Source organism: Triticum urartu, chromosome 5A (genome assembly GCF_056163025.1).
Source record: "Triticum urartu cultivar PI428250 chromosome 5A, HENAU_Tu73, whole genome shotgun sequence".
Classification (NCBI taxonomy): Eukaryota; Viridiplantae; Streptophyta; class Magnoliopsida; order Poales; family Poaceae; genus Triticum; species Triticum urartu.
This window is the reverse complement of record NC_141877.1, coordinates 453,676,254-453,691,996: the sequence shown is the minus strand read 5'-3', so window position 1 is coordinate 453,691,996 and position 15,743 is coordinate 453,676,254. Positions and strand designations below refer to the sequence as shown.

At 43.1% G+C, this 15,743-nt stretch overlaps 1 protein-coding gene across 3 annotated transcripts; it reads left to right on the top strand.

Annotated features, from left to right (window-relative positions):
* Positions 1-10,536: 10,536 nt before the first annotated feature.
* On the top strand, positions 10,537-15,260 carry LOC125509642 (uncharacterized). 3 transcript variants are annotated; one of them, XM_048674658.2, is made up of 5 exons: positions 11,274-11,478; positions 11,554-11,684; positions 13,168-13,271; positions 14,653-14,707; positions 14,782-15,260. In XM_048674658.2, exons 2-5 carry the CDS (start codon positions 11,638-11,640, stop codon positions 14,996-14,998), a joined length of 423 nt encoding a protein of 140 aa, XP_048530615.1. In that variant the 5' UTR covers positions 11,274-11,478; positions 11,554-11,637; the 3' UTR covers positions 14,999-15,260. The 3 variants fall into 3 exon arrangements, with proteins under 3 accessions (XP_087382519.1, XP_048530615.1, XP_087382520.1); XM_087526393.1 differs by lacking the exons at positions 11,274-11,478; positions 11,554-11,684 and adding an exon at positions 10,537-10,853; XM_087526394.1 differs by having other exon boundaries at positions 11,274-11,684.
* Positions 15,261-15,743: the final 483 nt, after the last annotated feature.

Here is a 15,743-nt window from a genome sequence, read left to right as displayed (position 1 = left end):
TACTTGGATCGGTCGGATCGTGAAGACGTACGACTACATCAACCGCGTTGTGCTAGCGCTTCTACATTCGGTCTACGACGGTACGTGGACACACTCTCCCCTCTCATTGCTATGCATCACCATGATCCTGTGTGTGCGTAGGAAAAAATTTTCAATTACTACGTTCCCCAACAGTGGTATCAGAGCTTGGTTTTATGCGTAGATGTTATATGCACGAGTAGAACACAAGTGAGTTGTGGGAGATACAAGTCATACTGCTTACCAGCATGTCATACTTTGGTTCGGCGGTATTGTTGGATGAAGCGGCCTGGACCGACATTACGCGTACGCTTACGCGAGACTGGTTCTACCGACGTGCTTTGCACATAGGTGGCTGGCGGGTGTCAGTTTCTCCAACTTTAGTTGAACCGAGTGTGGCTACGCCCGGTCCTTGAGAAGGTTAAAATAGCACTAACTTGACGAACTACCGTTGTGGTTTTGATGCGTAGGTAAGAATGGTTCTTTCTCAGCCCGTAGCAGCCACGTAAAACTTGCAACAACAAAGTAGATGACGTCTAACTTGTTTTTGCAGGGCGTATTGTGATGTGATATGGTCAAGACATGATGCTATATTTTGTTGTATGAGGTGATCATGTTTTGTAACCGAGTTATCGGCAACTGGCAGGAGCCATATGGTTGTCGCTTTATTGTATGCAATGCAATCGCCCTGTAATTGCTTTATTTTATCACTAAGCGGTAGCGGTAGTCGTAGAAGCAATAATTGGCGAGATGACAACGATGCTACGATGTAGATCAAGGTGTCGCTCCAGTGATGATGGTGATCATGACGGTGCTTCGGAGATGGAGATCACAAGCACAAGATGATGATGGCCATATCATATCACTTATATTGATTGCATGTGATGTTTATCTTTTATGCATCTTATTTTTGCTTTAATTGACGGTAGCATTATAAGATGATCGCTCACTAAATTTCAAGATAAAAGTGTTCTCCCTGAGTATGCACCGTTGCCAAAGTTTGTCGTGCCGAGACACCACGTGATGATCGGGTGTGATAGGCTCTACGTTCATATACAACGGGTGCAAGCCAGTTTTGCACACGCAGAATACTCAGGTTAAACTTGACGAGCCTAGCATATGCAGATATGGCCTCGGAACACTGAGACCGAAAGGTCGAGCGTGAATCATATAGTAGATATGATCAACATAGTGATGTTCACCATTGAAAACTACTCCATCTCACGTGATGATCAGACATGGTTTAGTTGATTTGGATCACATGGTCACTTAGATGATTAGAGGGATGTCTATCTAAGTGGGAGTTCTTAAGTAATATGATTAATTGAACTTAAATTTATCATGAACTTAGTACCTGCAGATAGTATTTTGCTTGTCTATGTTGATTGTAGATAGATGGCCCATGCTGTTGTTCCGTTGAATTTTAATGCGCTCCTTGAGAAAGCAAGTTGAAAGATGATGGTAGCAATTACACAGACTGGGTCCGTAACTTGAGGATTATCCTCATTGCTGCACAGAAGAATTACGTCCTGGAAGCACCGCTGGGTGCCAGGCCTGCTGCAGATGCTGCTGATGACGTTAAGAACGCCTGGCAGAGTAAAGCTGATGACTACTCGATAGTTCAGTGTGCCATGCTTTACGGCTTAGAACCGGGACTTCAACGACGTTTTGAACGTCATGGAGCATATGAGATGTTCCAGGAGTTGAAGTTAATATTTCAAGCAAATGCCCGGATTGAGAGATGTGAAGTCTCCAATAAGTTCTATAGCTGCAAGATGGAGGAGAATAGTTCTGTCAGTGAACATATACTCAAAATGTTTGGGTATCATAATCACTTGACTCAGCTAGGAGTTAATCTTCCTGTTGATAGTGTCATTGACAAAGTTCTTCAATCACTGCCACCAAGCTACAAAAGCTTCGTGATGAACTATAATATGCAAGGGATGAACAAGACAATTCCCGAGCTCTTCGCAATGCTAAAGGTAGCGGAGGTAGAAATCAAGAAGGAGCATCAAGTGTTGATGGTCAACAAGACCACCAGTTTCAAGAAAAAGGGCAAAGGGAAGAAGAAGAAGGGGAACTTCAAGAAGAACAGCAAACAAGTTGCTGCTCAGGAGAAGAAACCCAAGTCTGGACCTAAGCCTGAGACTGAGTGCTTCTACTGCAAACAGATTGGTCACTGGAAGCGAAACTGCCCCAAGTATTTGGCGGATAAGAACGATGGCAAGGTGAACAAAGGTATATGTGATATACATGTTATTGATGTGTACCTTACCAGAGCTCACAGTAGCACCTGGGTATTTGATACTGGTTCTGTTGCTAATATTTGCAACTCCAAACAAGGACTACGGATTAAGCGAAGACTGGCTAAGGACGAGGTGACGATGCGCTGGGAAATGGTTCCAAAGTCGATGTGATCGCCGTCGGCACGCTACCTCTATATCTACCTTCAGGGATTAATTTTAGACCTAAATAATTGTTATTTGGTGCCAGCGTTAAGTATGAACATTATATCTGGATCTTGTTTGATGCGAGACAGTTATTCATTTAAAGTCACAGAATAATTGTTGTTCCGTTTACATGAATAAAACCTTCAATGGTCATACACCCAAGGTGAATGGTTTATTGAATCTCGATCGTAGTGATACACATATTCATAATATTGAAGCCAGAAGATGCAAAGTTAATAATGATAGTGCAACTTATTTGTGGCACTGCCGTTTAGGTCATATTGGTGTAAAGCGCATGAAGAAAATCCATGCTGATGGGCTTTTGGAATCACTTGATTATGAATCAGTTGATGCTTGAGAACCATGACTCATAGGCAAGATGACTAAGACTCCGTTCTCCGGAACAATGGAGCAAGCAACAGACTTATTGGAAATAATACATACTGATGTATGCAGTCCGATGAGTGTTGAGGCTCGCAGCAGGTATCGTTATTTTCTGACCTTCACAGATGATTTGAGTAAGATATGAGTATATCTTCTTGATGAGACATAAATCTGAAACATTTGAAAAGTTCAAAGAATTTCAGAGTGAAGTGGAAAATCATCGTAACAAGAAAATAAATTTTCTACGATCTGATCGCGGAGGCGAATATTTGAGTTACAAGTTTGGTCTTCATTTGAAACAATGCGGAATAGTTTCGCAACTCACGCCACCTGGAACACCACAGCGTAATGGTGTGTCCGAACATCGTAACCGTACTTTATTAGATATGGTACAATCTATGATGTCTCTTACCGATTTACCACTATGGTTTTGGGGTTATGCATTAGAGACAGCTGCATTCACGTTAAATAGGGCACCATCTAAATCTGTTGAGATGACACCATATGAACTATGGTTTGGCTAGAAACCTAAGCTATCGTTTCTTAAAGTTTGGGGCTGCGATGCTTATGTGAAAAAGTTTCAACTGATAAGCTCGAACCCAAATCGGAGAAATGTGTCTTCATAGAATACCCAAAGGAAAATGTTGGGTACACCTTCTATCACAGATCCAAAGGCAAGATCTTTGTTGCTAAAAGTGGATCCTTTCTAGAGAAGGAGTTTCTCTCGAAAGAAGTGAGTGGGAGGAATGTAGAACTTGATGAGGTAATTGTACCTTCTCCCAAATTGGAAAGTAATTCATCACAGAAATCAGTTCTAGTGATCTCTACACCAATTAGTGAGGAAGCTAATGATGATGATCATGAAACTTCAGATCAAGTTACTACCGAAACTCGTAGGACAACCAGAGTATGGTCCGAACCAGAGCGGTATGGTAATCCTTTTTGGAAGTCATGTTACTAGACCATGACGAACCTACGAACTATGAGGAAGCGATGATGAGCCCAGATTCCGCGAAATGGCTTGAGGCCATGAAATCTGAGATGGGATCCATGTATGAGAACAAAGTATGGACTTTGGTTAACTTGCCCGATGATCAGTGAGTCATTAAGAATAAATGGATCTTCAAGAGGAAGACGGACGCTGATAGTATTGTTACTATCTACAAAGCTCAAATTGTCGCAATTTTTTTTCGACAAGTTCAAGGTGTTGACTACGATGAGATTTTCTCACTCGTATCGATGCTTAAAAGCATGTCTGAATCATATTAGCAGTTGCCGTATTTTATGAAATCTAGCAAATGGATGACAAAACTGTATTCCTTCATGGATTTCTTAAAGAAGAGTTGTATATGATGCAACCAGAAGGTTTTGTCGATCCTAATGGTGCTAACAAAGTGAGCAAGCTCCAGTGATCCATCTATGGACTGGTGCAAGCATCTCGGAGTTGGAATATATGCTTTGATAAACTGATCAAAGCATATGGTTTTGTACAGACTTGCGGTGAAGCCTGTATTTACAAGAAAGTGAGTGGGAGCACTACAGCATTTCTGATAAGTATATGTGAATGACATATTGTTGATCGGAAATAATGTAGAATTTCTGGAAAGCATAAAGGAATGTTTGAAAAGAGTTTTTTTTAAGAAATACCTCAATGAAGCTGCTTACACATTGAGCATCAAGATCTATAGAGACAGATCAAGACGCTTGATAAGTCTTTTCAATAAGTACATACCTTGACAAGATTTTGAAGTAGTTCAAAATGGAACAGTCAAAGAAGGAGATCTTGCCTGTGTTGCAAGGTGTGAAGTTGAGTAGAGACTCAAAACCCGACCACAGCAGAAAATAGAAAGAGAATGAAAAGTCATTCCCTATGCCTCAGTCATAGGTTCTATAAAGTATGCTATGTTGTTACCAGTCCTATTGTATACCTTAGCATGATTCTGGCAAAGGAGAACAATAGTGATCTAGGAGTAGATCACTGGACAGCGGTCAAAATTATCCTTAGAGGACTAAGGAAATATTTCTCGATTATGGAGGTGATAAAAGAGTTCATCATAAAGAGTTACGTTGATGCAAACTTTTTACATCGATCTAGATGACTCTAAGTCTCGATCTGGATACATATTGAAAGTGGGAGCAATTAGCTAGAGTAGCTCTGTGCAGAGCATTGTAGACATAGAAATTTGTGAAATACATACGGATCTGAATGTTGCAGGCCCGTAGACTAAACTTCTCTCACAAGCAAAACATGATCACTCTTTTGGTTCTAATCACATAGCGATGTGAACTAGATTATTGACTCTAGCAAACCCTTTGGGTGTTAGTCACATGGAGATGTGAACTAATCACATAAAGATGTGAACTATTGGTGTTAAATCACATGACGATGTGAACTAGATTATTGACTCTAGTGCAAGTGGGAGACTGAAGGAAATATGCCCTAGAGGCAATAATAAAGTTATTATTTGTTTACTTATATCATGATAAATGTTTATTATTCATGCTAGAATTGTATTAACCGGAAACACAATACATGTGTGAATACATAGACAAACAGAGTGTCACTAGTATGCCTCTACTTGACTAGCTCGTTGATCAAAGATGGTTATGTTTCCTAGCCATAGACATGAGTTGTCATTTGATTAACGGGATCACATCATTAGGAGAATGATGTGATTGACTTGGCCCATTCCGTTAGCTTAGCACTTGATCGTTTTAGTATGTTGCTATTGCTTTCTTCATGACTTATACATGTTCCTATGACTATGAGATTGTGCAACTCCCGTTTACCGGAGGAACACTTTGTGTGCTACCAAACGTCACAACATAACTCGGTGATTATAAAGGTGCTCTACAGGTGTCTCCGAAGGTACTTGTTGAGTTAGCGTATTTCGAGATTAGGACTTGTCACTCCGATTGTCGGAGAGGTATCTCTGGGCCCTCTCGGTAATGCACATCACTATAATCCTTGCAAGCATTGTAACTAATGAGTTAGTTGCGGGATGATGCATTACAGAATGAGTAAAGAGACTTGTCGGTAACGAGATTGAACTAGGTAATGAGATACCGGCGACCGAATCTCAGGCAAGTAACATACCGATGACAAAGGGAACAACGTATGTTGTTATGCGGTTTGACCGATAAAGATCTTCGTAGAATATGTGGGAACCAATATGAGCATCCAGGTTCCGCTATTGGTTATTGACCAGAGACGTGTCTCGGTCATGTCTACATAGTTCTCGAACCCGTAGGGTCCGCATGCTTAAAGTTCGGTGACGATCGTATTATGAGTTTTTGTGTTTTAATGTACCAAAGGTAGTTCGGAGTCCCGGATATGATCACGGACATGACGAGGAGTCTCGAAATGGTCAAGACATAAAGATCGATATATTGGACGACTATATTTGGATACCAAAATGGTTCCGGGTGAGAACGGGAATATAGCGGAGCACCGGGAGGTTATCGGAACCCCCCCCCCCCGGGAGGTATATGGGCCTTATTGGGCTTTAGTGGAAAGGAGGGGAAAGGAGCAAGGGAGGTGGCGCCCCCCAAGCCCAATCCGAATTGGGAAGGGGGCCGGACCCCCCTTTCCTTCCTCTTCCTTTCCTCTCCTACTCCAAGTTGGAAAGGGGGGAATCCTACTCCTGTGGGAGTAGGACTCCCCATGGCGCGCCCTAGAGTGGGCCGGCCCTCCCCTCCTCCACTCCTTTATATACGGGGGCAGGGGGCACCTCTAGACACACAAGTTGGTCAGTTGATCTATTCCAGCCGTGTGCGGTGCCCCCCTCCACCATATTCCACCTCGATTATATCATAGCGGTGCTTAGGTGAAGCCCTGCGTCAGTAGCATCATCATCACCGTCACCACGCCGTCGTGCTGACAAAAATCCCCTGTGAAGCTTTGCTGGATCGAAGCTCACGGGACGTCATCGAGTTGAACGTGTGCAGAACTCGGAGGTGCCGTGCATTCGGTACTTGGATCGGTCGGATCATGAAGGCGTACGACTACATCAACCGCGTTGTGCTAACGCTTCCGCATTCGGTCTACGAGGGTACGTGGACACACTCTCCCCTCTCGTTGCTATGCATCACCATGATCCTGTGTGTGCGTAGGATTTTTTTTGAAATTACTACGTTCCCCAACAGCACCGTCATGATCTCCATCGTCACTGGCTTGACACCTTGATCTCCATCGTTGTCGTCTCACCAACTATTGCTACTACGACTATTGCTAACGCATAGTGATAAAGTAAAGCAATTACATGGCGATTGCATTTCATACAATAAAGCGACAACCATAAGGCTCCTACCAGTTGCCGATAACTTTTACAAAACATGATCATCTCATACAAAAACTTATATCACATCATGTCTTGACCATATCACATCACATCAAGCCCTGCAAAAACAAGTTAGACGTCCTCTACTTTGTTGTTGCAAGTTTTATGTGGCTACTACGGGCTTCTAGTAAGAACCGTTCTTACCTACGCATCAAAACCACAACGATTTTTCATCAATTGTGTTGTTTTAACCTTCAACAAGGATTGGCCGTAGTCAAATTCGATTCAACTAAAATTGGAGAAACAGACACCCGCCAGCCACCATTATGCAACAAGTTGCATGTCTGTCGATGGAACCGGTCTCATGAACGTGGTCATGTAAGGTTGGTCTGAGCTGCTTCATCCAACAACACTGCCGAATCAAAACAAGATGTTGGTGGTAAGCAATATGACTATGATCGCCCACAACTCTTTGTGTTCTACTCGTGCATATCATCTACGCATAAACCTGGCTCGGATGCCACTGTTGGGGAAGGTAGCATGCAATTTCAAAAAAATTCCTATGATCACGCAAGATCTATCTAGGAGATGCATAGCAACGAGAGCGGGAGAGTGTGTCCACGTACCCTAGTAGACAAAAGAGGAAGCGTTCGGCTAACATGGTTGATGTAGTCGAACGTCTTCGCGATCCAACCGATCAAGCACCGAACGTACGGCACCTTCGAGTTCAGCACACGTTCAGCTCGATGGTTTCCCTCGAACTCTTGATCCAGAAAAGTGTCGAGGAAGAGTTTCGTCAGCACGACGGCGTGGTGATGGTGATGGTGATGTGATCCGCACAGGGCTTCGTCTAAGCACTACGACAATATGACCGGAGGAGTAAACTATGGAGGGGGGGCACCGCACACGGCTAAGAGAACAACTGATGTCCTTTGGGGTGCCCCCTGCCCCCGTATATAAAGGAGGAGAGGGAGGAGGCCGGCCAAAGGGGGCGCGCCATGGGGGGGGGGGAAACCGACTAGGACTCCTAGTCCTAGTCACCCCCTTCCTTTCTTTCGGATGGGGGAAAGGGAAGGAGAGGGAGAGGGGAAGGAAAGGGGGGGCCACGCCCCCTCCCCTTGTCCAATTCGGACAACCCATATGAGGGGCGTGCGCCACCCCTTGCGGGCTCCCCTCTCTCTCCCCTATGGCCCATGTAGGCCCATTACTTCCCCGGGGGGTTCCGGTAACCTCCCGGTACTCCGAAAAATACCCGTAACATTCCGGAACCATTCTGGTGTCCGAATACTATCGTCCAATATATCAATCTTTACCTCTCGACTATTTCGAGACTCCTCGTCATGTCCGTGATCTCATCCGGGACTCCGAACAAACTTCGGTCACCAAAACACATAACTCATAATACAAATCGTCATCGAACGTTAAGCATGCGGACCCTACGGGTTCGAGAACTATGTAGACATGACCGAGACACATCTCCAGTCAATAACCAACAGCGGAACCTGGATGCTCATATTGGTTCCTACATATTCTATGAAGATCTATATCGGTCAAACCGCAATGACAACATATGTTATTCCCTTTGCCATCGGTATGTTACTTGCCCAAGATTCGATCGTCGGTATCCTCATACCTAGTTCAATCTCGTTACTAGCAAGCCTCTTTACTCGTTCTGTGATGCATCATCCCGTAACTAACTCTTTAGTCACATTGCTTGCAAGGCTTATAATGATGTGCATTACCGAGAGGGCCCAGAGATACCTCTCCGATACTCAGAGTGACAAATCCTAATCTCAATCTATGCCAACCCAACAAACACCTTCGGAGACACCTATAGAGCATCTTTATAATCACCCAGTTACGTTGTGATGTTTGATAGCACACAAAGTGTTCCTCCGATATTCGGGAGTTGCATAATCTCATAGTCAAAGGAATATGTATAAGTCATGAAGAAAGCAATAGCAATAAAACTTTAACGATCATTATGCTAAGCTAACGGATGGGTCTTGTCCATCACATCATTCTCCTAATGATGTGATACCGTTCATCAAAGGACAACACATGTCTATGGTCAGGAAACTTAACCATCTTTGATTGACGAGCTAGTCAAGTAGAGGCATACAGGGACACTCTGTTTTGTCTATGTATTCACACATGTATCAAGTTTCCGGTTAATACAATTCTAGCATGAATAATAAACATTTATCATAATATAAGGAAATATAAATAACAACTTTATTATTGCCTTTAGGGCATATTTCCTTCAAAACCAAGACAAGATTACTTAAAAAGACGATCGCTAGCCCGGTGTGCACACTATGGGCAAGCAGTTGGCGTTCAACAGACGGGTGCAAATAAAGGAGGCGCTAAGAAGAGCCGCTATACATGGAAATCATATGATAGGTACATAACAATAGGGCCGACTAGTTCGTGTGCGACAACCATGCATAGAGAAAGGAATAGAAAGAGCGCCAACTATCGAGTTCGTTTCGTCTCTCTTTTGAGCCGCTTGTGGTGAATAAGCTCGACCTGGGCCCTTCCGATCAAGCATTGCGGACATGCCCTTTGTTCGGTCGTATCAACTGCGCAGTTAATAAAAGAAGATGACACAATGACCATCTAGGGAGCTGGGCTGCCGTCATCATGATTTGCAGTGAAGGATGGTCATGTTGTATTCATGTGTCCCATGCATTAGCATTCCCGGGATGGGAAATTCCTCTCTGATTATGTATTTCATATTTTGTTTATCTGCGCTTCCGCTTTGTCGTCCTTAGATGACTCTTTTTCACGCAGCTTCTCCCCCTAATCCACTTTTAGGCCAACCGAACCCGACCACCTTCAATGGCATGTCTATGCGAAGGAAGGAGAGGTGTGGCTGCCTCCCACGTTGGTTTCATCGGCGATGAGGGGGGATGGCCAGGATACTTGGGTAGCTCGGTGGGAAAAATCCTTTGAAAGTTCCAATGTACTTTTTTGTCTTTTTCTTGCCAATCAAGCACTACTACCTTTATTTGCTCGCTTCCAGTGAGGTATCCAAATGATTCTTCTCAACAAATGATGTTTTTGTTTTTTGGTACAGTCTAGCATATTGACGTTTCGATATATCTTTTTCTGTTCCTATGTTTTCAAAATATTGGGTAGATATGAGTTCCTTCGTTACTCTTGGTCGCTCGTCTACTTGTGTTCGCCTCTTTGTGTCTCACACCCAAGAACGTTTGGAACGTGTTTGGTTCAAACTTTTGTTACCCAACATTCAATTACATTGTTACCTGATTCTCATAAACATGTTTGGTTATACTGGGCCGTAAATGGGCACCGCACAAACTAGCACGACCCTACTCAAGCCCGGATTCCCCCACCCCTCACCGTAAATAGACCGCTTTACCGGACAAGGGTGAGAGCGAACCCGGGGCTGCTCGAGAAAACCCTCCGCCGCCGACCCCGTCCTGCCTCTGTCCCAAATCTTCTTCGTCTAGGGGCTACTACTCTCCGAGGCCTCGATCTCCCACCCAAGTTTCTTCATGTCACGCCCACCTTGTCATGGGAAGAGCAACGACGGGGCGGGAAGAGCAACGGCGGCCGCCCTTCCCCTTCATAGACAGGTGGTGCTGGCGCTGGATGCCCCTGGAGCTCAGATCTCCCCCTACTCCACAAGCAACCCGCTGCGGAGGAGCAATGACGACGTTGCGCAAGTAGCGGCGGCGACGGCCGATTCCATCAGGTAGCTTTTTTTTCGTGGATCCAAATTTCGATCTTCGTGATTTCTAATGCATGCGCGTAATATGCTTCAAATTCCAAATGTTGAGATTTCTTCTTAATGCTTGTAATTAAAAAAAACAAATCTAAAGATTTTTTTTATGATTTTCAAAGTTTAACACACGTCTATTGTACAGCAGGGACGAAAGCTGTCAAAAGAACATTAATTGTATTCAATAACAAACTGCCAATTTAAACAAAATAGAGTAAAGAATACGCGCATATACCCCGCTGTCACTTTACTATTTACCATTTATACTTACGTCGTTTCCTTTTATTTTTTACATTACCATTTACGAGTACGCCGCTGGAAACAGACAGAGACGCGACCTCGTCCCGGTGCTGCCAGTCAGACCAGAAGGGGCCACCAAAGTCGTGGAGGGTCAAGCGAGTTCCCAGTTGACTCCCAAACTTTTCCTTCACTCCCCTTCGGCCATCCCCACCGCCCACTTCGCCTCCCCTGCCCCCCGCGCCAGCGCTCCCCTCATCTCCCTCCGCCGAAGCTCGCCACCCCAGAGAAATTTCTCCCCATCAGCCCCGCCGTCGGCTTCTTCTCCCCCGTCGCACTGGACTGGCGTGGAGTCGATTCGGTAGGTTTGCTGGCGACGAACCCTAACCGGCTCGCGTTCTGTTCGCGGTAATCCGAGTGTTCATTTTTCTCCAAGGCGTTCAGTTCAGTTTCTTGCGGGCTCGCGTGGCGGCTGACCTTCCAAGAGGTTCGGCGGCGTTCGGCTGGGCATTGAGGAACCATGCTCAACGTCAAGTCCGAACCTGCAACTGCAATGGATGCAGTGGGGTGAGTCGATTTTGCCTTTTATTGTCTGAAAGCCGCAATGTTCTTTGTGCACAAGAGCACATCATACCATTCAGTTTTATGGTTTTACTCCAAATTTGCCTGTCCACTTCAGCATATGGAGTTCTCTAGAGAACGAGAAGGATGCCATTTTAGACTTCATGCCTATGCGCTTTATGTTTTGTTCAATTTTGATCCTTCAGATGTACATGTACATGAACCCATGCTGGATAAGTTAATTCTTACAATCTTGGCTAGGTAGGAGTAACATGGTGAGTGAGGGTAGAATACATTGCTGTCGGTTGTAACGAGTGTCTGTCAGCCGTTGGACACGGTTTCATTCGTGGCTGGTTGTTTCGGCCTACTCTTAGGCTTCTAATTTATATTCGTTCTATCAATGCATTGAGACGCAAGCTCTGCTTTTGCTCGGGAAGATGGTGAATTGTTTGCCTGACAATAAATTAGAATTCAGATGTACATAAACCCATGCTGGAGAAGTTAATTCAGATGTACAATTATACTCTCATGCTCCTCAATTTTGATCCTTCAGAATTCAGATGTACATAAACAATTGTACATAAACCCATGCTGGAGAAGTTAATTTTTACAATTTCGGCTAGGTAGTAGTAACATGGTGAATGAGGATAGAATACATTTCTGTCGGTTGTAACGAGTGTCTGTCAGCCGTTGGACGCCGTTTTATTCATGGCCGGTTATTCCGGCCTACTCTTAGGCTTGTAATTAATATTTGTTCTATCAATATATTGAGATGCAAGCTTTGTATTTTCTCGAGAGAGAAAAAAAAGAGTAATACAGTGAATTGTTTACCTGACATTAAATTGTAAGCGCAGATTATTTTGAACACTAATGATATAGTTGTGAAGTTGAATCTATCTTCTGAAAAAGGACAGCCTGCATTTTTGCTCACAGATACCATTCTGTAGGTCTGTGCTGGACTTAGTTTCAAGTCACTCAGGATGTTACGCTTTACTATCATTTGAAATGGCATGTCGTTTCTTTTTTGCGAGTGGAAGTGTCATACTACTTCTTTTACGAGAAGAAGTGGCATATAACTTTACTAGACCTAGGGCTAGAATAATAAGGCAAAACAATGACAAAATGAAGGAGGCTTTGGTTTTTATGTTTCCGACAGTCATGTACTTTCTTTATATCCTAATTAACCTGAATATGCCACCTCTATTCCATCTAATATTTTCTTTGCCATAAATATTTGAACCTTTTCTATCGGGAATCTTGTGCCATTAAAAGTTTGAGACAAACTAAATACACATGGGCTTCGGAAAAGACAAATTGATACTTCCATGTCACCTCAGGACCAAAATGATCATGAATTTTGAACATCTAGATCTTAGCCCATCCTTGACAGAGCACAGTTACTCATTTGTTACAGACTTTATCTTCTGCTTGTTGTTGCTGTAAGAAATCATGAAATATGATAGTAAGTTCTTTGCCTACTCATGTGCAGTGAACCGGAAATTGAGGAGCATGAACAGAAGGTAAACAGATACCAAGCTGAACTTGCAGCCCGCATTAAGGCCAAATACTTCTCTAATAAGGCTTCAGACGGAGGTACTTCTTAAGTCTTCAGCTTCATGCATTAAATAGATTCACCTTAATAGATGTATATAATCACCTAGTATTCTGAACTTTCTAAAACTTGTTTTGATGTCAGATAGGTTGTTATTTTCGTCTGATATTGTAGCAGTTGTCATTTGTTCACAATGCATCAAATTGCTTTCAGAAAAACTGGATGAAATAAGCAAAAGGAATTAAACCTCGTACTTGTATTGTTTAAGTTTTCTTCAGTGTGGGTCAGGACAAATCCTACATATTAGTTGCTATCTGCTCCACAACTAAGTTAAGAGCAGAATTCTATTGCAAATTTTACTCAAGCCTTGTGCGAACAGAGCTCCATACAATTAAGCACACAACCTCTGCGTCAGGCATCGTATCTTGATAGTAGATCTCGAACTATGATGGTGTTTCTATTTATGTATTTTCTAATGTACGACTTCCAACTATGTAGAGGTAGGGTTGATTTAAGCTCATCTGATTTCGAGTGAGTTACTTGGTTCATATTGTAAATGAAAAAATATTGCCTGTCTTGTTGTTTATCTGCCTGGTAATAGGGAAATAACTTGCGCATTTTCATTCACAAGTCAGCCAGATATCGATAACTGAAAATCTAATGGGAGTACATGATTTTGAAATATCTCTATCTGAAGGTCATATTTTAATTGTTAAATTAGCTAACTTACTACCAGTAATCCTAAGTTTCAACAAGTCAAGAGCTATGGGTCCGTGGCTATGTTTTTTGCCAATGAATGATACCCCCCACATGATATTTTGCATATATGGTATGAACTTTGATTGTAATTATTTATGCACAAGCACATGCTATATTTGATCTTCATGCCTAGTTTGTCAATCTATATTGGCAATGATCCATTGTTTCTTAATATGGGGCCATGTGACTTAGCCAGCATTGTAGTCATGGTATATGGTCATTTGTAAATTGGCCCTTTTATATAACAAGTGATTTGATCAACATCTTGAAGCACTATGAATCTATGGTTATGGGAATATACTATTGAAAATTATTAACAATAGTTATGTACTTTATGTTCACATTTTTCTCAGCCATTTCCTTTTTGACTTTACATATACTTCACTAGTGTCTACTAGCAGACTCCTACTTAAATGAATTCTCAGGGGAAAATAGTATAGAAGTGACTTTATTGAATGGGACATCTCATTACTGAGGTGGTCTTTTAGGTCAATTTGCATGTTTGCATTTTTTTCAGAACTCGGTAGTGATCGCTAGTCTGCAAACTTGTGTAAATGACTGATAATTGTGTTCAAATTTTCTTATTATTATTAATTATATGCTGGTCCTTTTTGCTGTTAGACCGTGTCAATGTTCAGTTCCTCATATTTGTTTTGTTAATAGGAAAAATCTTTGAAGAAGAAACTATTGTTGAAGGCGAAACCATCCATTCAAGCAGGTGCGTTTCCTGTGTGCTTTTGTGTAAATGTCTCAAATTTGAATAAAACAATCATCTCCTTTTTCCGTTCTTAGGTGGCCATGCACAAGTTCGTATGCGAACCCGGTAAATTTTCTCCGAGAGAAGAACAACCATGAGAGGAGGGATTCTCCATCTTCAGCAGCAGATTCCTCTGCCAAGAACGATTCTCCATCTGTGGTAGCTGAAGCCTCGCCAAAGAATAATGCAGGTGTTCCGGCAACAGAAAACAATCTAACACCTGCCAAGAGACAGGCATCCAAGGAGACCTGATGGGATAACAGTAGGCTGGTGGGTCGTTGTACGTTCTCCAGTCTGAAGACGTGCAACAACCCGAAGCATGCAAGTATCATGAAATAAAAATCCGTCCAGCAGATGTATGTAGGCGATGCTTGATTCATTTCGTCGAACCGGTTTCAGCGTCTGTTGGGAACAGTTTTTTTGTCTTATGTCTCAAGGTATATGCTACCTGAAGCTTGTTTTTTTAATAAAAAAACTGCCCTGCTTGTTTGTAGGCGATGCTACATTCATTTCATTGAATCTGTTTCAGCATTACCTGTTGCGAAGAATTGTTGTATTTTGGATATGTTATTTGGTTGCTTAGTATTTGTGATAAAACATTAGCCAGCTGCTACTCTGAGTATCAATATGCACTTTGAATTAAGTTTTGCGGGTATCATGCTGTGTTATCCCTCTGGCGGTGAGTGGGGAGAAACCCTAAAACCGCTGCCACCTTCCTTTTACGTCGGGCCAGCTCTAGGGAAGCCGGCGGCACAGTGTTTCCCTGTTGGTCGTTTTCTCCAACTAGCGTGGTGGCCTAGGACGCCCGAGGTCACGAAGTGGAGGTGCACCTCCGGGCCGCGTCCTGGTTCAGCTCTCGGGGCAAGACTGCGATGCTGTGGGTTGTGCTCCGACCAGGATGTGAGGAGCTCCAGGCTCCAGATATCTGATGGTGGGGTGCTTCCATTCCATGATGTTGTCTCGACTGTAGGTGTGCAGCTTCTCTAGACGGAAGTCC

Bases quoted from the DNA above. Each gene is read 5' to 3' on its own strand.
- LOC125509642 (XM_087526393.1), top strand. From the start codon at position 10,654: ATGTCACGCCCACCTTGTCATGGGAAGAGCAACGACGGGGCGGGAAGA. The intron at 10,854-13,167 runs GTAGCTTTTTTT...ACTCATGTGCAG, and splicing joins GCGACGGCCGATTCCATCAG to TGAACCGGAAATTGAGGAGC. The intron at 14,708-14,781 runs GTGCGTTTCCTG...TTCCGTTCTTAG, and splicing joins GAAACCATCCATTCAAGCAG to GTGGCCATGCACAAGTTCGT.